This window comes from Lampris incognitus, chromosome 8 (genome assembly GCF_029633865.1).
Source record: "Lampris incognitus isolate fLamInc1 chromosome 8, fLamInc1.hap2, whole genome shotgun sequence".
Classification (NCBI taxonomy): Eukaryota; Metazoa; Chordata; class Actinopteri; order Lampriformes; family Lampridae; genus Lampris; species Lampris incognitus.
Window position 1 is genome coordinate 39534561 of NC_079218.1, and position 26774 is coordinate 39561334.

Below are 26774 nucleotides of genomic sequence, written 5' to 3' on the forward strand. Positions count from 1 at the left end.
ATGGAAACAGATGATCCGCTGTAGTGACCCCTAACGGGAGCAGCCAAAAGTAGTAGTAGTAGACTTGTCTGATCAGAAAAAGCCCTACTGTGCATGTAAGGGCTTGAGCTAGTTTAAAAAAAAAAATCCATCCATTATCCAAGCCGCTTATCCCAATTGGGGTTGTGGGGATGCTGGAGCCTATCCCAGCAGGCATTGGGCGGCAGGCGGGGAGACACCCTAGTCAGGCTGCCAGTCCATCACAGGGCTGTGTCGACACTTTAAGGACAATTTAGTATGGCCGATTCACCTGACCTACATGTCTTTGTACTGTGGGAGGAAACCAGAGCACCTGGAGGAAACCCACACAGACACGGGGAGAACATGCAAACTCCACACAGAGGAAGACCCGGGATGACCCCCAAGGTTGGACGACCCCAGCGCACGAACCCAGGACCTTCTTGCGGTGAGGTGACCGCGCTAACCACCGCGCCACCATGCCAACCTATTTCATTTTGTTTTAAGTCAAAAATAAGGAAAACATATAAAATTGATTTGGTTTTAAATTCCTTTTTGAGTCCAGTTGAATGTTTTAATGATTTCTAATTTGATTTCCTTTCTCCTCAGTTTAATACAACCCTCGCTCACGTTCCTTATTTTTCTTCACTGTCAAATAGAAGTACAGTTGGAAAATGGCTTACAGGTTTCATTTTGTGCCGTTCTCTTTTTTTTTTTTCCTCTAAAAGGAAACAATCAAAAAAGGAATAATAAAGATTAAAAAAAAACAAAAAAACAAGAGAATCATAGTGGCCCCTTAACAGTCTACTAGTTAAGATGCAACTTAAGTCTCTGTGGTGCAACGAAACAAAGGTACAGCTTTAATTTCAAACTATCTAGTTTCACCATAGCCATTGGTGTGGACTTTACACCCAAACTAATGACAGAGGATACGTTCATAGCTGGTGCAACAGCTGAAAGAAAGAAAAAAAAATCAAAATCAGGCTACTAAATACTCACCTGGCTTCAGAGTTTGAGTGTAGCCCAAACCTACAAGGCTAGAGTTGTTCACCTTGGCCTGCATAGGAAAAGAGGAACAAATTTGGAGACCACAGTTAAAACCATGTTAAATGATCAAGTGGCCATTTGTTTATCCTCCACTGAGAGAACTATTTCAGGGTAGTAAGATTACATCGTGTCTTATTTTGCATTCTATGCATCTGTGCAAGCATGCATACACGCAAAAACACAAGTGGAAATTAAGGACTACGTTAGAGAGTGGACTATGTTAGCATAGCCTGTTTCCTTTAGGAGAGGACTACCCCTAATAACCAAGTCCTGCATTCGGACATTTTGTCCCACAGAAGTTTTTCTTGCCTATTTGTAAAGCAAGTGGCATTGCTATTGTACTTAAAAGTCAAAGAGCAGAGAGTGACAGGAAAATGGGAACAAACCATGGATATTGTGATTAAGTGGGCTACCTCTCGTCCCCTGAGACACCAGCAAACACATCCCCGAAGCAAAATCGCAGTTTTAGAAAGCTGCTATGCACAGAAGAGGCTGCAGTGACTAGAAGTTGAACATGGACAGTTTCTCATAGGCTTTAGCAAGAAATGGGTTACCCAACAATCTCAGATGCGCTCACCGTTCCCAGTCTGTACACAAAATATACTCTTACTGCAAGAAGTTGGACTTGGAGTGTGTTCCATATCTGTGTTAATTACTGAATTACATAATTCATGGATTTAGAAATGTTTACCCATAACATTTATGATGCACCTAAGGAACCAGTAGTATGCTGCCATGCTGCATTCACATGGAATCCAGGAGACGGTAAATGGCAGTTGGTAAAATGGAACGGGAAAAACCACAAACTTGGCGATGGAATGGCAGGACGGTTAAAAGAAAAGAAAAAAAATACAGGTTGCTATGTTGATGTATTGTTTGCAGAAAAAAATTAATTAAATTGTACAAATGTGTTTTGTGTTTGTTTTATTTGATTATATTCCGTATTTCTTTCAATTCATAGACCTATAAAATTAATCCGCCATCTTTTTTTGTTTTGTGATGTGCGACATAAAATCCGGTTGTAAATTCCATTGCTGAGGATGGCAAAAAGCTATAATATTTTAACTTTGGCAGAGCAGTCTGCCATTGCCGTTGTCGGCATAATTTGCTGGTGTAGTCTGATTTTACCATCCTGCTGTCATCCATAATAATGACTTCCGGTTTGCCGTTTACTGGATTCCATATCAAATGCAACATTAGACACACTCACTTGCTGTCTACACCTGTGCTTGGCTATGTAAAACTCTCCATTGACCTTCTATCCTACTCTACCTCATTTTTCTGTGACTGACACCTGTTGGTATGGTCTTTAACCGATTGTCATCTGCAGACTTTCTACTTTGACTAACTTCCAACCAGATCTGAGAATCAGAAATCTGATTCTGATTCTCAGAAACTCTTTATTGCCTAAAAAGCTGTATTATGCAAATTATAGGTAAAATTTTTAAAAAAAAACTGTATAAAAACCAACAAAATAGTTGTTTCTGTTTGGTGGTTGAGGCCAATTAATCTCTCTGTGGACATGGTGAAACAAGACTAGGCTATCCAAACCATTCAAGAGAAAAACAGAATGGTTGACAAGAATTACTGGATTGGAAAAATTCAAAAATGTACCTTTCCATCACACATAATCATTGCATATCACGTAATATCTATATACACGCCAACTGAATGTACTTTTTTCGGTATTCAGTAATTTTAGCAATATTTTGTCATTTGGATTCAGTTTTTTCCCTATGTGCAACTCGGAAATTTGAAAATGGAAATCGCTTTGTAGAAAGCAGCTATGTAGGTCCTGGAGCTTAAAGCCAATAGTATAACTGCACAGGGAGAGAACAGGTCTTCCTTTGATTAAGCTCTACTCACAGAGAAGGAAGCGTCGGGATCAATCTGGTATTTTGCCGCAATGCCAAAGCGGGTGTTGCTGTTTCCAGCTGTCCACGCCAGATTGACAGCTGTCTCCAACTGGTCATTCACCTTCTGGTAGATGGAGCCTCCAAACTCAGTGCCATCATTACTATGAGAAAATAGATAAACGAATAAATGTAAATTTTCCAGTGCTATTACCAAGCATATATGGCCTCCATCTGAAACTATCTTTAAAAGTTTTGCAATGCGCCTGTGTTCAACAGAAAAAAAGGGACGAGCTTAAAGAAAATAAGGGGGGGGGGGAATTATTGCAAACCCTCCACCGCTGTCTGAAATTCAAGTTGCTTGAGTGAATGTCCGTTTCCTCGTTTTTCCAGGTAGAATAAATATAACCTAAGTGAAATAGCCAGCACAGCTCTAAACTGTAATGCTGAAATCAACTGTTATAGTGGACATGTTCATTTTGCTAATGAAGAGAGTACCATTACTGTATGTTGCGCGGTATACCACAGAGGCTTAGTTCGGCATCCTGTCACAGGCGTAAAACCTACTTTACTCTTCACCTGACCTCGCATCACCACGTCAGGTGTTGACTGAAAGAGAAAGGCTCGGCCATAAGCTCAGCAGGAGACAACACGAACACGTACTCTGTGTGCCCTGTCTGTCTCTCTCTCTCGATTACTACCGCCATCTTCCTCCTCGCTGTCCACCCCCATCTTAATGCCTGCCAGCTACTCTTTCTACTTCACTCTCATTATGGTAAATCCCATCACTTGAGTGCAAAAATAACAGGCAGGTAGTCGTTAATGGGCAGGCAGCCAGCCCCACAACCGGATAGTAAGTAAAAAGACAAGCCAACAAGGACAAGCAAGGCTTCTTTTGAGTCAAACTCAAGAGGCTCTAATCTAGCTAGAGCGCACACAAAAAGGACTTTTGAATTTCTACCTAGTTTTTAAAATGCAGGACATCACACGTAACTGTGGACTGCCTGGATGTTTTGTCACTCAGACATTAATGCATTCACACTCAATAACTGGGCAAAAACAAGTTATTACACACTTAATGATAAAACCCATCTGAGATTATCCTGACGCGTCACTGACATCAAGGCACCCAGTCTCACCGGCTAACCTTTGCCAAACATTGGTCCCGACTAAGCCTGAGATCAGGAATATCCCCTTCGTTTGTATGGATCGGCTAATTAAGGGATACATCATCCTGATTATCCTGTAGCGTTTTCCCAGCCTTTCGGTCTGTGTTTGGATTTGTGCCCTACAAGTGAGACTCTATATCACTAAGTATGCCAACAACGCACAGCATCGTTTCCTAATATCTGTATGTGAATACACAAAAGTTTAGTGCAAAGTAGGGCTGTCAATAATATTCTAAATTCGAATATATAACCAAATTGTTAAAAAAAAAAAAACAGAAATTAAGAGTGTGAAAATTATTATTCGTTTGTGGAACAAAAAGCAGCACTACCAAATTCTTGCAAGGGCCTTGGCCGCTGCTCTGAATACACTGCACGATGGACAGGAGTCACACTACGTCACTTTCATTGGTTGAAAATTAAATTTAGGTCAAGCTGAAACGAGCGAATAATTCAACAGCAACCATGTGGTAAAGATGGCAGAGAGCTCACAACCCAACTTGGCCGCAGAGAGAGCAATTTTCACTCCGAACAATCTAAAAGGTCCCGTTCGGAAATACTTTGGATTTTGGTCAGAAAACAGAAAATTTGTGGAACCTTGAGATAAAGTCGTATGCAAACCATTTAAGCTACAGTTAACTTGATTAGTAAGATTCAGTTAACAGTAAGCTACAATTAGCTTCATTAGTAAGATTCAGTTAACAGTAAGCTTCATTTAGTGATCATTGAATACAACCAGCCTATATTTTGGGACAGGAGTCAGGACCTTTAATTCCTTTCGCACAAAACGCTTGCTCAGCAAAGATGGAAAAATACTATCAAATTGTTCATTTAAACCAGCATGAATATTATCTAATCTGTATAAAAGTTAGGCTTTTGAATAACACATAATGAATCATTCATCTCGCTCCAAGAGACAGCCGAACCTCAGCAGAGAAAGAGAGAGAGAGAGAGAGAGAGAGAGAGCGTGAGAGAGCGAGAGAGATCGATCTATGGTCTTTAAATGAAGTTTTACAGAATAGGACATTATTTCATTTTTTTGTATTTTGTAATGTGTACGTATGTAGATCTTTTAAGACATGTTTACATGTTTACACGTGTTTTATTTAGAAGAAATAATCGAACGTCACTTTTGGCCCATTTTGACAGCCCTAATACAAAGTGAGGTCAGCACAAAATGGAAAAAACCTGTGTGCAAAAAGGGCTGATGTCATCACAGTAGTTTATCAAGGACTGTTACTGATTTTCTTCTGGCACACCCATCTTAGGTCATTTGTCCACCAGAGAACAGTGCTAGCACTGGAGTTGAGTGCTTCGACAGAATGACGGTGAGTTGTTGCGCTACTCAAAAATATATATTTCATGCTAGGAATATTCCCCCATGCTGTAGCGGTTTGACTCCTTTTTATTAAGTATATGCTGGGGAGACAGTCAGGCCAAAGCCTGACAATATGTTTGTAAGTCCAGAAGAGTCACTGTCAAAATAAATAAATGTAAAAGTCAAACCCAACAAAGGGTGCAACATAAGCATTCATACAACCAGAACAATATCCGAATAAGGCAAAGAAACAAGCCAATACAACCTTTTAGACAAAGAAAAATTATAACCAAATGATTCAGAAAATATACAAGATTCTCGAGCTGCATACTGAACTGACAACCACAAACGTGGTTGTCAGTTCAGTAGGCAGCTGAAGAGTCTGTTGTATATTTTATTTTCTGTTCAAATAACACAAAATACCTAAATTAAATCAAGCAAATTTTAGTTAAATCAAGAATGATTCAACTCCTCACTGTCAGGTGAAAAGAAGTAGCTGGCGACTCCACATGTATCAGAGGAGACATCCCCCCCAGATTAGCAGAAGGGGTGGAGCAAAGACCGGGACGGCTCGGAAAAGTGGGGTAATTGGGGAGAAAAGGGGGGGGGGGTCCAAAAAAAAAAGAATGACTCAAGGTCATACCGGGATCTACCAGCGATTATAACAAAAACTCAAAACAAGGGAAGAAAACCAGCAATACGGCAGTTCCATATTAAACAATGAAACGGCACTCCAAAAACACCCTCGATTCAAACATGACTCATGGTACAGAAGTATCAGTCAGTATGTCCATCTGTGAGTCGGCCCACAGTCTGCATTAATTCCAAAGGAGTTTGCGCAAAATGCCAAAAAAATGCCTCTTTGTCCTGATTGTCCACCGAGGGAACCTCAACTCCATTACAGCTTAATGAAGGTGACTTTCCCTCGGGTTTGTTGAACACTGCCAATCAAAGCACCATCTCACCCGTGTTAGCTGCTCCTGATCTTTCTGGCAATCATAACCATTGAAATTAGAGAAGGGGACAGATTAAAACAGCATGGGAAAACTGGAACAGTGAGTTGATTCAGGGTTGAGTCTGGGTGGTGTGTTTATAGAACTTTAAACCGCATTTGACCCTGAATGAACGGCATTATTATAGGGAGATACAAGGGCAATTGCCATGCCATTGTTTTTTCTTTATGACAATCCAAAATTGCAATATCTAGGTTTAGTCTTGTTGACACTGCGTTGTTTTAATTTTGCTCAACTGTTTGCATTTCTCTACTCAGCTTTTTTTGTGGGTTTTTTCCCCCAGTTTTCTCCCCAATTCTCCCCAGCCAATTACCCCACTCTTCCAAGCCGTCCCGGTCACTGCGCCACCCCCTCTGCTGATCCGGGGAGGACTGCAGACTACCACATGCCTCCTCCGATACATGTGGAGTCGCCAGCCGCTTCTTTTCACCTGATAGTGAGGAGTTTCGCCAGGGGGACGTAGCGCGTGGGAGGATCGGGCTATTCCTCCAAGTTCCCCCTCCACCCTGAACAGGCGCCCAAACCGACCAGAGGAGGTGCTAGTGCCATGAGCAGGACACATACCCACATCCGGCTTCCCACCCACAGACACAGCCAATTGTGTCTGTAGGGATGCCCGACCAAGCCGGAGGTAACATGGGGATTCGAACCGGTGATCCCTGTGTTGTTAAACAATGGAATAGACCACCACGCTACCCAGATGCCCTCTCTACTCAGCTTTGAAAAAATAAATCTAGCTTGTACTTTCTCTCTGGTCCCACCTCTTCTTGATAATCATTGGAGGCAGAAGTGACATTGATGAGTTGTACGCTTCAGCAAAATTTGAAGTTATTTATTTAGTTAACTTTGGACAAAGGTAGAGAGAGCATAGATGGTGCTAGGCTCTAAAAAGAGGTCAGGTCTCTTCATTGGGTCAAAAGCACTCAAGGCAAGACCTTTACATCAGAAGCAATACAAAAATACAGGTGGTGTTTCTTTACGGTTTCCAGTCCACACACAGCCAAAGTCTGCGTATCCCGCAGATACTGCCGGACTTTAAAGGCGCTTTGTGAAATATCTGCTTGAATCCTGACCTCCATCATTCAGAGAAGAACAAACAAAGCAAGTAAAACATATTCCTAGAGAAAGGTAGCAGACACTCAGCACATTGCAGAATTCTGCCATTTTTGAAAGTCCTCTGTAGACACTGTGCGCTGGAATTGTTGTACAGTTTGCTGAGAACTGAGTGCGACTCGTGTCTTTGGGAAGCAGGGTGTCAAACAACACCAAAAAAATAACTCGGCTAACACGGCTCCCTGTCCTAATGCAGCAATCAAAGAGGCAGGGGGCTATGAGTCATTGGCTTTATTTTAATAAGTATCACTCAGCAACTCCTTATACTTACTAGTTGTATTATGCTTCAGGAAAGCCAAAATACTGCACATAGTAGGAAACTGAGTATTGGGTCCTGCCAGAGCGATAAACAACATTGCTGTCAAACTACACAAAACCATACAACTACTTATCACAACCTGTACCAAAATCGTTTCAGTAAAAAGACTTCAGTAAAAACAGGAGAGGCAATAATGTTTTGAGAGCACTTGAACGGCATCCATTGCCCACAGTGGAGATATGAGCTACATGCCAGTGAGTTCTTCTTGAATGTTAAGAGGCAGACCTAGGGTGGGGTCTACATTTTACTCCAAGTTAAATAACTAAAGACACTCTAAAACCAATTTTGTGAGATTTTAACAGGTATTTCTGGCTCACATCAAGGGGCACTTCGACATTCTTGCCATTTCTCCAGTTCCCACACCACGCAACCTTCCAGTTACGACACCACCTGCTCTACCTCTGAGCTACTGGCACCCTATTATATTTCAAGAACTACGAGGCTTGTGAAATATGAAACAAAAAGGCAATGGTCACACAGTCAATGTAATCGGTCATGTTAGATTGTTATGTACAGAAAACAACAGTAGTTCTCTCAAGACCCTAGCGTTTCTCCCCTCCTGTGTCGGAGGTGGGCTTCTCAACATGAGAAGCTCAGTTGGGAGAAGCTGCCCACTGACATCCATTTATTTTGGGTTGCCTTTAATAAAAAAATAAATAAAAGGTAATTTTGAAACGTTTTTGATTTCTTTCTTTTTTTATTTTGATATACTTTATTAATCCCCATGGGGAAATTATGCTCTGCATTTAACCCATCCTAGCTGTGTAGCTAGGAGCAGTGGGCAGCTGCCGTGCAGCGCCCGGGCACCAACTCCAGTTCGTCTTGCCATGCCTTGATCAGGGGCACAGACAGGAGTATTAACCCTAACATGCATGTCGTTCTGACGGAGGGGGAAACCGGAGCACCCAGAAAAAACCCATCGCAGACATGGGGAGAACATGAAAACTCCACACAGAGGACGATTTGGGGTGACCCCCAAGGTTGGATGACCCCGAGGTTCAAACCCAGGACCTTCTTGCTGTGAGGCGACAGCGTTAACCACTGGGCCACCATGCTGCCCATTTTATCTTGTCACATGCCCTTTTCTTCTAAAGAAAATTAGCAGTTTATCATTTTTATTTACAACCTTGAAAATCACTTTATAGCTTCAAAATAAGTCTTTTTCTGTGACAGCACAAATATCAACAACATCAACCTGCATGAGAGACCACGAGAGCTTTGGCTAATGAGCCTGTTAAGTTACGGCTCTTTAAATTCTGTCTCAGCTTGGGTGATGTGCTCCATATTCACATCATGTGAGCTTCACCATGTTAGATCACCATGTCCGATACTAATGTTCCCAAATCTCCATGCTTGATCTCCCAGTGCACTAAAGGAAGAATGGACTGCCATCTCTCCATCTTGGAACGAACAAACATGCAATTGACTTCAAATGCGAAGGTAAACAAAGACACCATATTTCACTTTCCCAAAAGTGGAAACCAGGACTAGATTTTTTAAACACACTGGTAGAATATACTTTGGCTGTCTCCAACAAGTGCAACTTTGAGACCTGTGCCATTTGGCAATGCCACGACTAAAAGGAGAGAGGGGAAAAAACGCAGCACTATCTTCCTACTACATCTCACCAGGCACAGCAATAACTGCTCACGACACAACCGTAGCATCCAAAATATATCTGAGCTCATGGTCTGTGATATTCTGACAGGTAAATATGATGAACTGACACTTAGTTTTGGCAAAAAAATTACTTTTTGGTGAGTTAAAACATTCACTCCTCGCTGGCTAACAACTCCATACCTGGTGAATGCAAATGCTAATTGAACTCTGTGATGAAGTCTCGATCTTAGTAATTTTCAAACAATGTAGGATTAGCTTCAGAGCGTTGGTGATTCACTCAACAGCAGCACACACTTTTAAGTAACTACTTTAAGTAATGACAGCCTGTTCTGCCTTAATTAAGATCACTAATGATGCTCTGTAAACAATGCCAATGGCTTCACACATCGCCGATTTATGGGGATTTACGTCGATTACAAGTCTAGTTGTGACAATGGGTGAGGGCTTTATGTCAGTGGTTCTAAATCTGGTCCTCAGGAATCCCCACTACTGCTGGTTTTTCCAGGCAGTTTTGGGATCTGGCACCACATGTGAACATAATCAATGTTTATCTTCACCACACAGTGTGATCACTGCCTTACACATTTGTGTGAAGCTGGAACTCATCGGTCTTGAAGCCCACAGCAAAGTTGCTCTGAGTGATCCTGTTCCTGCCAGCCTCAAAGGTCATCTGGTAGCCGGCTAGCCAGCCCTCATAGCCCACCACCGCTGCACCATGGATGGCTGTGCCATTGATATCATAGTCAACGTCGCAGCCAAGGTTGATGTGGTCACGCTTGTACGCTGTCTTGATCTTGCCACTCTTCTTGCTGAGATTGGCAAAGAGAGAGAGAGAGGTGTTGGGGGGGGGGGTGTACAGGTGAACATAAGAGGAACCTCACTTTTGTAGAGAAATGTTATTCAAAAAATGAAATGTTATTCTAAAAGAAGAATCCACAAAACTAATGAAACTAACTGAAAGTGCTTTGAAACGACCAACCACTGAACATTTACTATAAATAGACACTTTCCTGGTTTAAAAAAAAAAAAAAAACAAGAAAACACAGTGCTTGCTCTACATGAGTCTCAAATCAGGAAAAAATAAACTGCAGCTAAGAATGACTTGCTATGATCAGTTATATTGCGAAAGGGAGGGGGAACTAGCTGTCAACCACAGTCTGTTGCCTACGTTTATTTGACATGACAGGCGGAGTATTGCAACAACACAGACAGGGTTTTGGGCTCCATTTCTCATGGGTCAGCTAGAAATGTATGCAGCCATAAAATGATGAAAGACTCCTCCAAATGAAATACACAGACAAAAGATAATCAGTCCTTATTGGTAGAATGCCTTGATTATACATTTAATGTTCTTCTAACTCCCAACATTATTAGTGAACAGGGGTGGAGAAAAGCTGGCTGTTCTTACCCAGTGTTTGGCGAGAAGGAGGAATCGAACGTCAGCTTCAGGCCATTGGCCAACTGTGGGAAATGGGAGGAGAAAGATTTGTGTGGTGAAGCAGCTAATAGGACATCAGTGAGGACAAGGGTTTGGTCCATTTAAATCGATTTATTGATCCATTTTTCATCATAAAATCCAGTTTAAGACCGAGTACTTTGTTGACATAATGATTACTGGTCTGCTAGCTGGCTGGCTAAGAAAGAGAGTTGTGGCCCTGTTTCAAATCAAAATGTTAAAAGGCGTTATGTGTAACAGTTTGACTTTTCTGAAGCATTATGACTAGTTATGATTAGTTAATATCAGCAGGGGTCACTGACTGAAACAATGATCGTGATCATGTTCAACTACATATTAGCTTTTCATTGCTGATGACACACCTATCTCTGGGGATTAAAACATGACTCAATATATATTGACATATGCCTGTTTGCTGTCTCTTATCAGTCTGTCAGCACACACACACACACACACACACACACACACACACACCTGGTCCTCAAGGGTGATCTCAGTCCCCAGGGTGTTGTCGGTGTTCCACTTCTCGGTGAAGGTGAGGCCATGCTCTGTCCACTTATATTTGGTCTCCAGGGAGCCGGAGACCTTGCTGGTTTCTGTGTTAGCAGAGCCTGTGCTGGTGAACTCCTACAGGTGGGAAGGTGGGGGTCATACAGATATGTTAAAAAGGGCCAGAGAACAAGTAATTTGGCAAAATTTCATTTGTACCGTGTTAACCCCAATTCTCCATTTTCCATTGCAAAACAGATTTGCAGTACTTCACCAATTCATGCTGTCTGCTAGCTAGCAGATGCAATGGCTTTTAGAAGTGACACTGTAACCCAAAATATAAATAATACTTTTCACTAAAACTGTTTATAAGGTCTCATCAGGTGCATCAGGTATTAATGTTAGGCATCAGGTGCTCCTGCCAGTGCCTCTGATTGCCCTCTGCTCCTCTCAGTAAGACAGATCAAATGCAAAGAATACATTTCCCCACAGGGAATAATAAATTTCTTTTACTAAACATGTATTTTTCTGATTTTTCTCACTTTTAACTGCGATTCCTGGTCTGCTGTTTGACTTTGTTATTCTGCTGCTTAATATAACAACAATATCCCACTTTTTCAAGCACAGGATTGCTGCTTTTTCAACTAAGTTAACAATGGCAGCAAAGATGAGATTTTTCCACTTGATATCTTCACACACATCCTGTAAATGTGCACCAGTCAAACGTTGGGAGGACAATACATAACCAGCCACTTGACTATCAGTCTGACAGCACTCAGAGGTTAAGAGCCTCTTAGTCAGAGTAGATGGCAGGGGTCTGGAGTGGCGGCGCTGATAATCTCATAATGACTCAACGGAAACCTACCAGTCCGTTTTCCGACTTAGTTTTCAGGTCCAGCTTGATGAGACCAAAGCCTGAAACACAATGTTGAAAAAAGAATAGGTTTAAAATAAATGTTTAAAAATTAATAAGCTCAAACTGTCATTTGAGTTGTGATACCAACATTAACAAAAAGATGATAATCATCACATCAGAGACTGGGAGATATTTCGACCTTAATGACACCTCGTCTTTTTATTTCACACAACTATGCAAAGGCTTAGGCTTGCGTTGGATTCTTTTGCAAAGGGAACCTTTTTTTCTTTTTTTGAATGGATTTATCTACTGGCCTGAGCAAAGCCATTCATCTGAACACATATGACCTCAATTAGATAAGCTGAAAGACCCTCTAGAGATTGTAACGCACTTCATACACCCATGAAAACATTGTTAAATGCTGGTGAAGTATCAAACAGTCAGTCATTCAGTTCCCCGTCCATTCAAAATCAGGTGTATTCCAACTACTGAATATGTGTATTGATTTGACAAGGACTGAGAACATTTGGTCTGTTAAATGTGGGTAATGTCAGGGTGGCTGGTTACAGTTTCAAGGCTGAAACTCCTAGTACTGTTGCTAGCTCTTCCTGGCACATCCATCACAATGTCTGCCTATGCTTTGATCCATCTATTCATTCTACATAATGGATGAATCCTCTGATTAATCCATCGGTCCTCCATTATAAATATGTTGCATTCTAATCAAAATGCCGTCTTCTGTCCGTCTTGAGTCAAGGTGGAAAGCCCAAAAATGCCTGGATAAGACAAGGCTATCAGTCAAAGAGTGACTCTGTTCAAGCTTTTGTCAATTAAGCGAGCACTTCAATGCCCCTGATTCCTTGTCGTATCTCCCTCGTGTAAAAGATGTATGTTCCTAGCTTCTCTCATGGAATATGTCCCACGTTCCCACTCTCCAAGAGGTCACTGAGCAAAATTGGTTGTGCAAACAAATATGAGATAATTGTATATTCCCAGTTATATTCCCAGTGTATATTCCCAGTCCAAGACATGCAGGTCAGGTGAATTGGCCATACTAAATTGTCCCTAGGTGCGAATGTGTGTGTGTGTGTGTGTGTGTGTGTGTGTGTGTGTGTGTGTGTGTGTGTGTGTGTGTGTGTGTGTGTGTGTGTGTGTGTGTGTGTGTGTGTGTCGGCCCGGTGATGGACTGGCGGCCTGTCCAGGGTGTCTCCCCACCTGCCACTCAATGACTGCTGGGACAGGCTCCAGCATCCTGCGACCTGAGTAAGGATAAGCGGTTTGGATGATGAGTGAATGTATGTATATTCCTGGGAAGTTCATGTTCAATAATTAAGTGTCTACATCAACACTTTCTGGTTAGTCTTTTACAGACATATGATGTTCTGTCTCTGAGGCTTGTGTCACCATAAGCATAAGTTTAGGTGAGGGCATGTGCTTGTTTGGGGCTTTGCTATATCTTCACTGTCAACCATTTCTAAAATCCCTAACAGAACACCCTGCCCAAAAAGACCATGAAATAGATTTGACTAGTTAGTTTTCACTCACTTGGATTGTGTGTCAATTTTTGGTGGGTTCCAGAGGACAATCAAAGCAGTTTTGAATGATGAGGTAAAAGAGAAAGGGGAACAGCTTAGACATGATAGGACCAACCATATTGTAAATAATGTGTAATGCATTACTTACAGAGACACAAATAAGCTGACACACAATGTATTATGATAATTTATCTCGTAAAAATATGGTAGTAGGCACTACATTAACAAAAACGTTTGTGCTTGTATGTGTATAAGCGAGCAGGTGTGAACATGTACTGCATGTCATATAATATTCTGATGCGACAAGTTAAAGGATTTATGTACCAACCAAATTACTAAAACAACACCCAAAGTCCAGGATTGTGTTTTATATCATGTGTTGTCCTACTTGGGGTGTTCCACTGACAGCCATTTCTAATTGTGGCATCAAGGTACTACCAAGGTACTACCAGCAGCACTACCAAATGCCACCATGCCATTAGGAGTGCATAACTATGGGATGTATTTTAATGAGCTAAGTGCGCATGCCGCAAGTGCATTTAGAGTGTGTCCAAATCCACTTTTGCTTGTTTAAGGGTGGATAATCTAAACTCAAAGTAAGGCACAAGGCACAAAAGGATTGTACTTAGTCTCTTAATTAATGGTAGGTGTGTTTTGGACATAACATGAAATAAACCAGAATGGTGTCTCCCATTCTTTTAAAATCCGGGTGCGCTTGCACCTTGGCGGATTGCTAATGTAATTACACATTTGCCAAGTAGTCAGAAAAATATTGTGTGTTGTGCACCCGCTGATGTAAGCTCATATTACTATGTTAAGAATGTGCCATTAAAATAACAGGAAATTACTGCGCCATTGACTTAAGACCAGGTCTTAAGACCAGGTTTTTGTCGGTCAATCGTGCAATCGATTTCCGCTGCCTCACAGGCCACACCGCCTACCTGAGCAGCGACTGAGCGCCGTGGAACCTCTTGTTTTTCATTTTGGCGCCCAGCAGCCACACAGCCCGCGTGAGCAGCGTAGCTCAGGCGCGGCTCTAGCCACGCTGCAGTGACGCAACTCTAAAGAATAGACGTGACACCTATCTTTCTCTGCATGAGGCATACGGTTCAGCAAAACTAGTAAAAATTATATGGTGATAGTCATATTGACACGATACCAGCAACAGTACATAACTGACACCTTTCACTGTAGTTTCAATGTCTATATCTGTAGGATATGTCACAGAGATGAAAAAATATAAATATTACTTTTTTGAAGCTTACAATGAATATAATACTTCGGGGCGTCTGTGTAGCGTTGCAGTCTATTCTGTTGCCTACCAACACAGGGATCCTGGTTCGAATCCCTGTGTTACCTCCGGCTTGGTCGGGCGTCCCTACAGACACAATTGGACGTGTCTGCGGGTGGGAAGTCGGATGTGGGTATGTGTTCAGGTCGCTGCACTAGCGCCTCCTCTGGTTGGTCGGGGCACCTATTCGGGGGGGGGGGGGCTGGGGGGAATAGCATGATCCTCCCACGTGCTACGTCCCCCTTGGCGAAACACCTCACTGTCAGGTGAAAAGAAGCAGCTGGCGACTCCACATGTATTGGAGGAAGCATGTAGTAGTCTGCAGCCCTCCCCAGATTAGCAGAGGGGGTGGAGCAGCGACTGTGACAGTCCAGAAAAGTGGGGTAATTGGCTGGATACAATTGGGGAGGAAAAAAGAATAATATAATATTTTTTATAATAATAAAAATGTATAATGAAATGAAAATTCACTTATTGATGGCCATTATCCAAGGCAAACTCAATGCAAACTCAATGCAGAAAGATAGGTCTGGGCGTCCAGGTAGCATAGCGGTCTATTCTGTTGCACCAACACGGGGTTCATCAGTTCGAATCCCCGTGTTACCTCTGGCTGGTCAGGCGTCCCTACAGACACAATTGGCCATGTCTGCAGGTGGGAAGCTGGATGTGGGTATGTGTCCTGGTCGCTGCACTAGCACCTCCTCTGGCTGGTTGGGGCACCTGTTCAGGGGGGTGGGGGAACTGGGGGGAATAGCATGATATTCCCATGCACTACGTCCCCCTGGTTAAACTCCTCACTGTCAGGTGAAGAGAAGCGGCTGGTGACTCCACATGTATCGGAGGAGACGTGGTAGTTTGCAGCCCTCCCCGGATCAGAAGCGGGGGTGGAGCAGCAACCGGGGCAGCTCGAAGAGTGGGGTAGTTGGCCGGGCGCAATTGGGGATAAAAAGGGGGACAAATGAAAAAAAAAAGATAGGGCTGGCAGTAGCAGCCCTCCAGTAGCAATGCTGTCTGTGTGGGCACCACACGCATGCGAGTCACATCAGTTCAGCGAGGTAGCCATCAAACATATGAGTTAAGTGGTGCGGACCAAGATAGCAATGCGCCAATAATGCGCCTAAACACACTTCATTTTAAGACCAACATGCCCATGGGTGCCAAGATGGGTACAAGTACATTTGCTATTTAAACAGCGTGGGCAGTGGATGGGAAAATGACAACTGCATCGGTCGGAATTAACAAGGACATTTACAATGCATTTGGCGCTGCTTTGTGCTAGGAGTAAGATAGAGCCCTAGCTAGAGCCATAGAACTACATTATACATATTACATATTTGATTTTGTTATAATTTTAAATCCATTCTAACTGAAAGTTTAAATGTTCTTACACTTTTTTATCTTCTACAGATCACAGTAGTTGAAACGCGGACAAAATACACAAAAATGCACGACCCAATATACCTGCAGTCAGCTGAGATCAACAAAGCCACTAGTGATGGGAATTCTGGCTCTTCTTAGTGAGCCAGATCATTTCACTCAGCTCAGCAATAAGAGTCAGCCCTTTTGGCTCCCAAACGGCTCATCATTTCATGCCACTTCTGGCTTTTAAAATTCAGCCAAACTTATCAATGTTTTGACCTATGATTGGTATGTGTGCACATATAGCACTTAAATTAATCACTGTAATTATACTAATTACCTTATATTTTCCTGAATACCATAATTTTATGTTATCTTTGGTATAAAAACTGTAAATAATGTAAAAATATCAAACCAATTACACACATGTATTGAACATTTTATTTATATTGAACTAGCATATTTTGTATGTTGGTGACCGGCAAAAGTCTTACCATGCCTGGCTCTTAATGTTATTACCAAAGTGAGACGTTTCTGAATCGTATTTAACAAATACATTATAGGATAATCCTATTATTCTGTCTTGTATTAATTTGCAAAAAAACAAAAGAAAAAAATAGAGAAGTCAGCTGTCAGATGGGAGCTGGCTTCCATCGTTCACAGGAGCCGGCTCAGAGCCAACTCGTTCTCGACTAACATTACTAGAAGTCACTTAGGTAAGTGATGAAACGTTTCTCCCATTAAACTGTGTCCAGATGAACTGATACAACTTTCTGGGATTTCAACATGTGTCATGATGCACAACCCAATAAATCCTGTTTCTAATGTCATATAGAGTTGAATTAAGCATGCAAAATTCTTCATCTGGTATTTTTTTTTAATCTTTTTTAAGCAAGTCTTGCCGCAAGAGAAAATATAGCTCCACCTTGACCTGAGGCCCTAATGTGTAAACAATCTGTGTGGTAGAAGTAAAAGTTGGCACCACACTCCTAAGTAGAGAAGTTAGCATTCCTCAACACAGCACAGTAATCCATCAGAGCAGCACAGTTAGGCAGAGCAGGCCAATCATAAAAGTAAGTATATACATATATGTTATGAAAGTTAATCTCTGTGTTTTTGACATTTATCTATTTAATTTCAGTCCTTGAACCAACAACTTACTCTGCTCTAACAGATGCTAGTTTCCCACTGCAGTGACCCAGTCTCAATGCTATGCATGGGTTATGATCTCCAGCGACAAACTGGAATGCCCAACAGAATTACTGAACCACACAGCCCTCAGTGCAGCTGTGAGTGTGAATAAACAGTTTAAGGAAATCAAGTCCCACTGCATGATCCTTCCGGGGCATGTTTTCAGACATGTATCTAAAATAGGGGGGCAAAAGAGTCTGTTGCCTCCCAACATGGGGATCGCCAGTTCGAATCCCCATGTTGCCTCCGGCTTGGTCGGACGTCCCTACAGACACAATTGGCCATGTCTGCGGGTGGGAAGCCGGATGCGAGTATGTATCCTGGTCGCTGCACTAGCGCCTCCTCTGGTCGGTCGGGGCTCCTGTTCGGGGGGAGGGGGAACTGGGGGGAATAGTGTGATCCTCTCAAGCACTACATCCCCCTGGCGAAACTCCTCACTGTCAGGTGAAAATAAGCAGCTGGCAACTCCACATGTATCAGAGGAGGCATGTGGTACTCTGCAGCCTTCCTCGGATCGGCAGAGGGGGTGGAGCAGTGACCGGGATGGCTCGGAAGAGAGGGGTTGTTGGCCGGATACAATTGGGGAGAAAAAGGGGGAAACCCCCCCCCAAAAAAAGAGTCTGTTGGTTACTTTATCACTCTCTTCTTACCCTCTGGTTGGGTGCATGGTAATCTAGTGCCAATTATAAGGTTGGGGTGAACTATCTTATTGAAGGATACTATGACAGTTAGGCCACGCAGACTGGTAACCCCAGATCGTCCATTTGGTGGACAACCATTACACACAATGCCTTCCTGCCCCTGCAACAGGGATCACTGAACTGCTTCATTTGGATCATCAGTTATAATACCCCAGATGTGCATCTTAAACTAAAATCAAGGGGCTGTCCAGAGAAGTTAGATGTGACCTACTTAGATTTATGGCGTTTGTTCACAATAGGTTTTGGTCAAGTATGTACTTCATCAATAACCAAGGACCTAGACTGCTGTGAGGAATTAGCTGCTTTGGACCGCCAAAAATAAAGATGAAACAGGCAAATCTGGTTCTCTTCAAAGTGCTCACCGTATCCCTTAGTGAAGACATCCTTGGCAGACTTTCCAAGGTCAATGTAGGTGGGAGGTACAGCCATTTTCTGCAAACAGAAAAGAGGGGGGTTAGGGCTAGGACTACGAATACAATGAGGGAGGAAACAGAGCATGTGAGCAGTAATCTTCCCACAGAAATGATTAAAATTATTATTCCAAGCAGGGCTGTGATGATAACCGCATGACCGCAATGTCATGGTGATGCGGTTATCATTACCGCAACATTTTTTTTTTGTATTTCTTTTTTTTTTTGCTGGTGAAAGTTACAGGAGTGAGTAGTGTGTGGTGTAAATATAAACACAATTATAATTAAAGCTGCAAGCGGCGTTGGGAGGGGTCCAAGCATTGGCACTGTTGCGCCCCCCATGGAGCAATTTGAATGGTTTTGTCCTCATGATCATATACCTTCACCCAACGTAAATAATTAACGCTATGATACGTAGGGGCCTTTTATACACCTAGACTGTAATAGACTACCGTTTCAACATGAAACTAAACCGCAGTTGGCAATGTAATAAAGATTGAAGAATCTTGCTTCAGAAACAGTAGCCTACCCGAGTTTCCAACTAGATATGACAATGTCGGATTACTTGGGTCGCCTGTGTCCTAGACGATTACCGTAATTTTTTAAAATGTCGTAACGCTTCCATTGCTTCAGAAACATGTGCCAGAGTTTCCAAAACTGGACCAGACAGTGTCTGATTTCTTGCGCCCTAGCCGACTGCCGTAAAAAGAAAAAGTATGTCATTATACCCAGGTGTCCTGGCGTGTGGTATGTAGAGCTGCAGCGCTTCCACACCAAATAAGTCAAAATAGCGGGCAAACTATATGACTGACATAGGTGGTCCCATAAGTAAAGTTGTTGAGCACATTGAGATGCATGGGTCGATTAAGTTTTGTGTTGATCTGACTTATGTTGTGGGAGTTATGGCCTTTTAAGCATGACCCTTTGTTATAGCGCCACCATCTGGCTGACATGGGTGATTTGTAGTGCCAGAGTAGTGGGGGGCCGTATGAGTCCACCTACCAAATTTGGTTGGTCTAGGACTTATGGTTGCTGAGCCTCAGACACTTTTAGCTGAGAAACCGCGCCCAAACTAATACAAGTCAAAATGGCGGGCAAACTATATGGCTGACATATGTGGTCCCAATAACAAAGTTGTAGAGCACATTCAGATGCATAGGTCTGTGCAGTTTTGTGTTCATCTGACTTATGGTGTAGGAATTACGCATGACCCTTGGTTATAGCGCCACCATCTGGCTGACATAGGTGATTTGTGGTGCCTGAGTAGTGGGGGGCCATAGGAATCCACGTACCAAAGTTGGTTGGTCTAGGACTTACGGTTGCTGAGCCTCACACACTTTTAGCGGAGAAAAATAATAATAATCCTAACAAATACAATAGGGTTGCACCAGCTTCGCTGCTTGGACCCCTAAATATAGTTATCATTATTGAGTCTTCCATCCTATGTTCAACAGCTTCTGGAGAAACACAACCCAGTTGCCAGAATAAAATGTTGGCCTTTTACATTTCTGCAAACCACGGATACGTTAAATTGAAGTTGCTGAACCAAAAATACATTTCATGTCAACATTTCAACTTATAGTCAATGTTGGTGGAGCCTGCTTCATGTCATGTGACTGTCAATTTTCTGTCTGCATAAAGAAAATAAATGGCTGACCTTTCTTTTATTCATGGTAAAAAAAAAAACGCAAATATTTTGCAAATAGTTTTGGCATTAAAAGTTTTGATGAAATTTCTAGCGAGAAATTTAACAATTAGACATTTAAAATATGATCAGACAAATGTGTTTCCTATCCACTTAGACCCCTCAGTGTACACTCAAGATTCAAGATAGTTTATTTTCATTTCATGATGTACCTGCGTACATAAAATATGAAATGCCGTTTCTCCCAGCCCACAGCAGTGCAACAGAAAAGATAAAAATATATATCTAAATTTTCCCTAAATACGATGCCACTCAAATCATATTAAAACAGAGAGAACAAAACAAAAAAAAGCACTATTGACAACATAGCCCAATCCAATTTAGTATTTACAATGTGTGTGTTTGTGCGTGCGTGCGTGCGTGCGTGCGTGCGTGCGTGCGTGCGTGCGGGCCCTGTGATGGCCTGGCAGCCTGTCCAGGGTGTCACCCCTCCTGCCGCCCAATGACTGCTGGGATAGGCTCCAGCATCCCCATGACCCTGAGAGCAGGATAAGCGGTTTGGATAATGGATGGACGGACAATAATATATTTTTTTAAACTACAATTTCCTTGAGCCACGCCATACAGCTCGATACAAATCAGCACCAAATTCGCTAAATTAAAATTTAAAAATTATAATAAATAAATAAATAAAAACTTAAGTAAATTCACTACCTGTGACCCAATGTAGCATTATTCGCTACATTGGTGTCAGAAGTGAGATGGTGAGACCATGAGGATCAGAAGCATGTGCGCCCAGAGGCGTGAGGGAGCTGATATGCTGAAGCGCAGGGACACGCTTCCCGAAGGAGGAGGGTAATGTAACGACCAAGGAGGTGGAGACTCGCTAGCCCTTGGCTAACGGGTCGGACCCTTTAGCTGACTGGTTAGCACAGTCACCTGTGGTGCGGGCTATCCGGGTTCGATTCTAGTTGTTGTTCTTCTGGTTTGCAAAATAGGGTTCCAAATAGGGTCATAAAAAGATCTATCTACAGAGTATATCAAATATTTACCTCAACCGAAACATGAATTACACTGCATGTAGGTGGCTAACTTGAAAAAAGCATACAAATGTTGATTTATTTAGGATAATTTAGCAAGTATTAGCAATAATAATCCACCCATCTATCCATTATCTTAACCGCTTATCCTGCTCTCAGGATCGCGGGGATGCTAATCATAATAATAATAATAATAATTTAGCAAGTAGAAACGCGTTTTGGGGTTGTATTCAATGTCGGAAACATTGCATTCCAACAATTTCCTGGTGAGACCTGAAAGAATTTTTGTAATAACTCAAACTCAAGATCATATACAGTCACTGAAAGAAGATTATGAAAATAAAATTTACAATTCTTGCTCAAAATATTATCAAAATGCATTTTAATGCAGAAACTATCTTGAAATGTTGCATTTTCCACTGAGAATAAAAGGAATGTCAGCCATTTCTTTTCTTATCACAGACAGAAACCTGAGTCACATGATGTGATGCAGACTCCACTAACATTGGCTATAAAACATATTTTTGGTTCAGAAACATCGAGATTTAATGTATCTGTGGTTTGCAGAAATGTAAAATGCCAACATTTTATTCTGGCGACTGGATTGAGAAACAAAACTTTTCAGCTGTTAGTCACTTCAGCTTCGCAAGCGAGGGCAAGGGACAGTTCATCAAATATATAGGGGATTTCTTATGTGTGTGTCCGATTATTATTAATTATTTCTAGGCTTGAGCACTTGTGATATCCACAGATAATGTTCATCTGAATATATGAGGATAACTGATATACTTTATTAATCCCCGTGGGGAAATTATGCTCTGCAGTTAACCCATCCTAGCTGTGTAGTTGGAGCAGTGGGCAGCCGCCGTGCAGCGCCTGGGACCGACTCCAGTTCGTCTTGCCATGCCCCGGTCAGGGGCACAGACAGGAGTATTAACCCTAACATGCATGTCTTTTTGATGGTGGGAGAAACCGGAGCACCCAGAGAAAACCCACCACAGACACGGGGAGAACATGCCAACTCCACACAGACAGGACCTGGGATGACCCCCAAGGTTGGACAACCCCGGGGTTCGAACCCAGGACCTTCTTGCCGTGAGGTGACAGCGCTAACCACTGGGCCACCGTGCCACCTACACATTAGTGATGCACAGATTGCAGTTACTATATCCACAGGCACTGCAGTTAATCCGCGAATCGGGCGGGTTGAGTCAAGAATTAACCTTCTGATTAACAGCGAATGGCTTGTGGGTGGGTGAAACATGTCATTAATGAGGAAAATATTAAATACATTCTCTAAAATGTGAACAGATTTTAAGCTTAATTTTTCCATCAGGCATGAATAAACAGCCAATTGCAGCGTCCATTTGTCAATTGAGGCAAAAAAGATCTGAGATAAACTTAAAAAAGGAGAATTAAAACCAAAAAAGGGAACAGCAAAAAAGTTCCATGTGGGACAATTTTGGTGAAATACTTAACCATGATGAGTCAAGTGTTGGGTATGTCATATGCAGCAGCTGTGAAGCGCTGCATGTGTGCTCGGGTGCGGGTCTCTAGATTGGAGAAAATAATTCCTTTGGGTGGGTGGCGGGTGGATGATTTATGCATACATGCAGATCGAATGATGTCAGAGCTGATATGTACACCACTAATACACACACAATACACAGACATTAACGACAAAAGCATAAAGTAAACAGTTGGAGTTAGATTTTAATTGCAGGTGCTAATAGCAGACACACATCTGTTATGTGGTAACACCCATACAGTTGATGCTTAGCCGCTAGACATTATTCGATTCAACAATAGCGACAAATCTGGTTCCAAAGCCAAATATTACGTCGCCTATTTGGGCATGTCACCTATTTGGGTACATTTTGCCTTTGAGCCAGATGACAAGGGGCAGCCAGCAAATTTGGGCAAGGCAATATGCCGCATTTGTAGAAAAAAAAATCTATTTTTGGGGGGTATTGGTGATAAACCGCCAAACTTCAGGGACACGTTTCTTTTTCATCGCAATAAGCAAAAAAAAAATCATATAGTCACAGCCCTAATTCAAAGACAACTTGATACCCTTAAATAACCTGGAAGAAAAGGTCACATCACACATATTTTGCTTTTGCGCTTTGGGACAGTGAGACTTCACACTGACACAGCACCCCGTTACCATGGCAACACAACAAACTACCAGGTCTGATAAAATGGGCTTTGAGAGGAAGACATACTGCTGATATGTTAGAAGACTGAAGTGAGAGACCTGAGAAGTGAAAAATAGCATGGTTTTAAAATCTAAGGAAGTTAAAACACATACATACACACACTTCAGTAAGCTTCTTGGTTGAGTGCCTGTCACTGTCAGCCTTAGATATTATTTTGCAGTTTTTTGAAGAGAAAGATCAAACTTCAGATAAGTAAAAAGGCAAAGAGAAATAGTGCTGTAATCCAGTTAATTTTTCTAAGTATTCATCCGTATCTGCCTACTGTCTGAACTATCTTAGCAGCTAGGACCCCCCTGAAACTAAACAAGGAATAGTTACCATTTACAAACAGATTGGACCTGTTTAAACACCACAGGGCTACTGGGTTCAGTGTACATCTCCCTCCAAACACAAACAAATAAATAATTACAGTAATATTATTCTCCTCAGCCCATAGTTGGTATTCCAATTTCTTTTCATTTTACTGGTGTGCATTTCATGGCGGGCAAAATATGATTATTCTTAAACTGTGGTAATCTTTTGTGCAACAAACCATGCCTTTGTAACTGACGTGACACTTAAAAAAAATGCAGAGAAGAGGATGAGAGTGGGGACAAAGAAAAGTAGTGCCTGAGAGTGAAGTGCAGGCAGGAATGTCTATAACCCACAGGAATTATCTGCATTCATGCATGCATGTGCCAAACTCTGTCTTTCCATTTACCTATTTCAGCCTTTTGAAGAAAACGTATCTACTTTGTTTTTTTGGACTAGGTCTACGTGTGATTTAAGGTAGTTTTTAACAGCAGAAAACTGATAAAATTCATGTGCATATTTGATAGTTGATATGGCTGGAATTTGTCAAGTTTGCCCAATGAATAGAAGAACTCCTAGGCACAGCTCTTTCCCAACATAAAGGGCTTGGTACATGTGCAGAGCCCCGAGATGTTTCCAAGTAGTTCCTGGATTAATAATCAACCAAAAGACTGAATACAAAAGGCATGTATTGTCTCCAATGCATATCCATTAAGTGACATCTAGCAATATGGAATCAAACAATATTGTGCATCTGTCATCTTTTAGCGAGAACTTTGGGTAAACCTTTGAAATGGCCTAATTTGAATTACTTTGACTATGATCACATACTTGGCTCAGTCTACCCTGACATGAACTCACTAGTTGACAAGTTCTTTGAGCAGCCCTATCATTCACCAACGTGACAGAAAACACTTTTTCAGTGCATACTGTACTTAGTTCAGCTGTTTCATGTCCCAATCACAGCCTTCCTGTCTTTCATTCTTGTTTAAACAACCCCACCCTCTTACTCCATCTCTGACACAACTAACATGCATAGTGCATCCACGCAAGTACTGCAAACCAGTGTACATTAAATGTTTCATCATAAACTAGCTTGGGACCAGATTGCTTCACACTGCCCTCTAAAAGTTGTTGGTTCTCTGCAAACTTTCTTCAAACTGAGCATTTTAAATGACACTATAGAGTTGTGCAGGTTGTATAGGGTTGTACCTGACCCTGAGTAGGATATACGGTTTGGATAATGGATGGATGAATAGACTATAGGGTTGTAGGTGTAGAACAGCCCATATATCTTCTAAAGCCAAAGCTAGCACTCATAAAGAAGGACTTGGACAGGAAGTGGATCATCAGGCATTTGCAGTCCACTAAGCCATTCAACACATGCTCCATCCTTTCAGCCTGCAACTCTCACTCCCAGAGCGAGTTAGAATCTGCCCAGGAACCCCGCTGAGAATGAACGGCTTTATGGCTGCAGGCTGCAACGTCAAAGGCTCGTTTCGAGGATGTGAGGACATAACCAATGACAGTCTTGTAATTGAGGAGTCAGGGCTCCCAGGAAATACTACTGGTGGTTGAAAAGAGGGCTAAATTCCCCTTGCAAAAATGATTTCACAAAAACTGGGAACTAGCCTTCACAAACGATCTGCCGCAGAGCACATCATTCAACAACTACCGGCTCCATGGTTGATCATAAAACAATTAGCACTGACCTTGCAGTTCACAAACTTGGGTGTGGGTCGATCATTGCCTTAAGTTAAACTCAAGCTGCTGGTATATATTGAATTGTAGAATTGATTAAACTTGATCAAAAGTACCTGAAGCAGTCATTGGAGATTTCTTCAACTCTAATTGTCCTGCTACCCGCGCCAAACAAAGAGCACAGAACTAAAGTCAAGGTGGCAGCCAGCTGGAGCATCTCATCGCTACTGTCGTTAGCCTAGCCCGCTAACAGATTAATGTTGTCTGGCTATCTGTCTGGGATGAGAGTGTGAGGCTGGTTGGCATGGTGTTGACCCCCCCTCCCCCTAAACTCCAATTATATCGAGTTTGGGGGGAGGGACGGGGGGGGTCAATCTATTTCTTCCCGTGGAATTGCTGACCACCCCGTTGCATTGTTAAATGACCGCACGCAAGGTGGTTAAGCTAGCTATCAAGCTAAGACGAGCTATGGCTAGCTCCAGGCCCCTAGACCTAGAGCATCTCTCCTACACTGTCCGAAGCTGAAGACGGCTCAATATAACATCGTCGGGTCAGTCTGCTAAGCAAACGCACCGAAAGGGATAGAGGTCATTCGTTGACGGCAACGATGCGGCTGAAAATATAAAGACAGTGAAGCATTTTGACATACCTCTGCCTGTGGTTTAAAATCCTGCCCGAGAAGGATCCCGTCAGCGGCACAAAAGGAGGAGTGAGGAGAGGCGGCGTGGCGTCACAGACGCTGGGTATCACGCAAGCGACTGAAAAACGGCAGCCACTAGTTCACCAACCTACGTCTGACAGGAGCCCCGCCCCCTGCCCTGCGCTTTCAACAAATCACACTTTGTGCACAGTCAACCCAACGCCCATAGGGGGAGAGAGCCGAACAACTTTGCGTTGACCGCAATGACAAGAGGAAAAGGATGCAGTGCCATACTTTGAGCATTAAGGGCAGTGCTGAGCCTCAACACATGGACCAAACAGAAGTTGAATCGGGACCCCCGGTTCTTTTCAGTGTACTGAACCATTAGAATCGGTTCATTAAAAAGATTTGTTCAAGAGATTCGTTCACCGACTCGTTCAGCGCGTGACCAGAGCTCCGACTGCGTAGCCCCGCTGGAACACGGCCGAACGTTCAGTTCGGCTC

The 26774-nt window shown here is 42.5% G+C and overlaps 1 protein-coding gene across 1 annotated transcript in view; it reads right to left on the minus strand.

Moving 5' to 3' along the window:
- vdac1 (voltage-dependent anion channel 1) overlaps positions 1-26364 on the minus strand; it is a 28493-nt gene extending 2129 nt beyond the window's left edge. The window contains exons 1-8 of the mRNA XM_056284376.1: positions 26280-26364; positions 18687-18756; positions 12257-12306; positions 11377-11529; positions 10855-10907; positions 10028-10255; positions 2911-3061; positions 997-1054 (exon numbers count right to left, since the gene is read on the minus strand). Of these exons, the coding sequence (XP_056140351.1) occupies positions 997-1054; positions 2911-3061; positions 10028-10255; positions 10855-10907; positions 11377-11529; positions 12257-12306; positions 18687-18753 (760 nt within the window). The 5' untranslated portion in view covers positions 18754-18756; positions 26280-26364. The remainder of the gene's footprint in view (positions 1-996; positions 1055-2910; positions 3062-10027; positions 10256-10854; positions 10908-11376; positions 11530-12256; positions 12307-18686; positions 18757-26279) is intronic.
- Between the last annotated feature and the right edge of the window lie 410 nt (positions 26365-26774).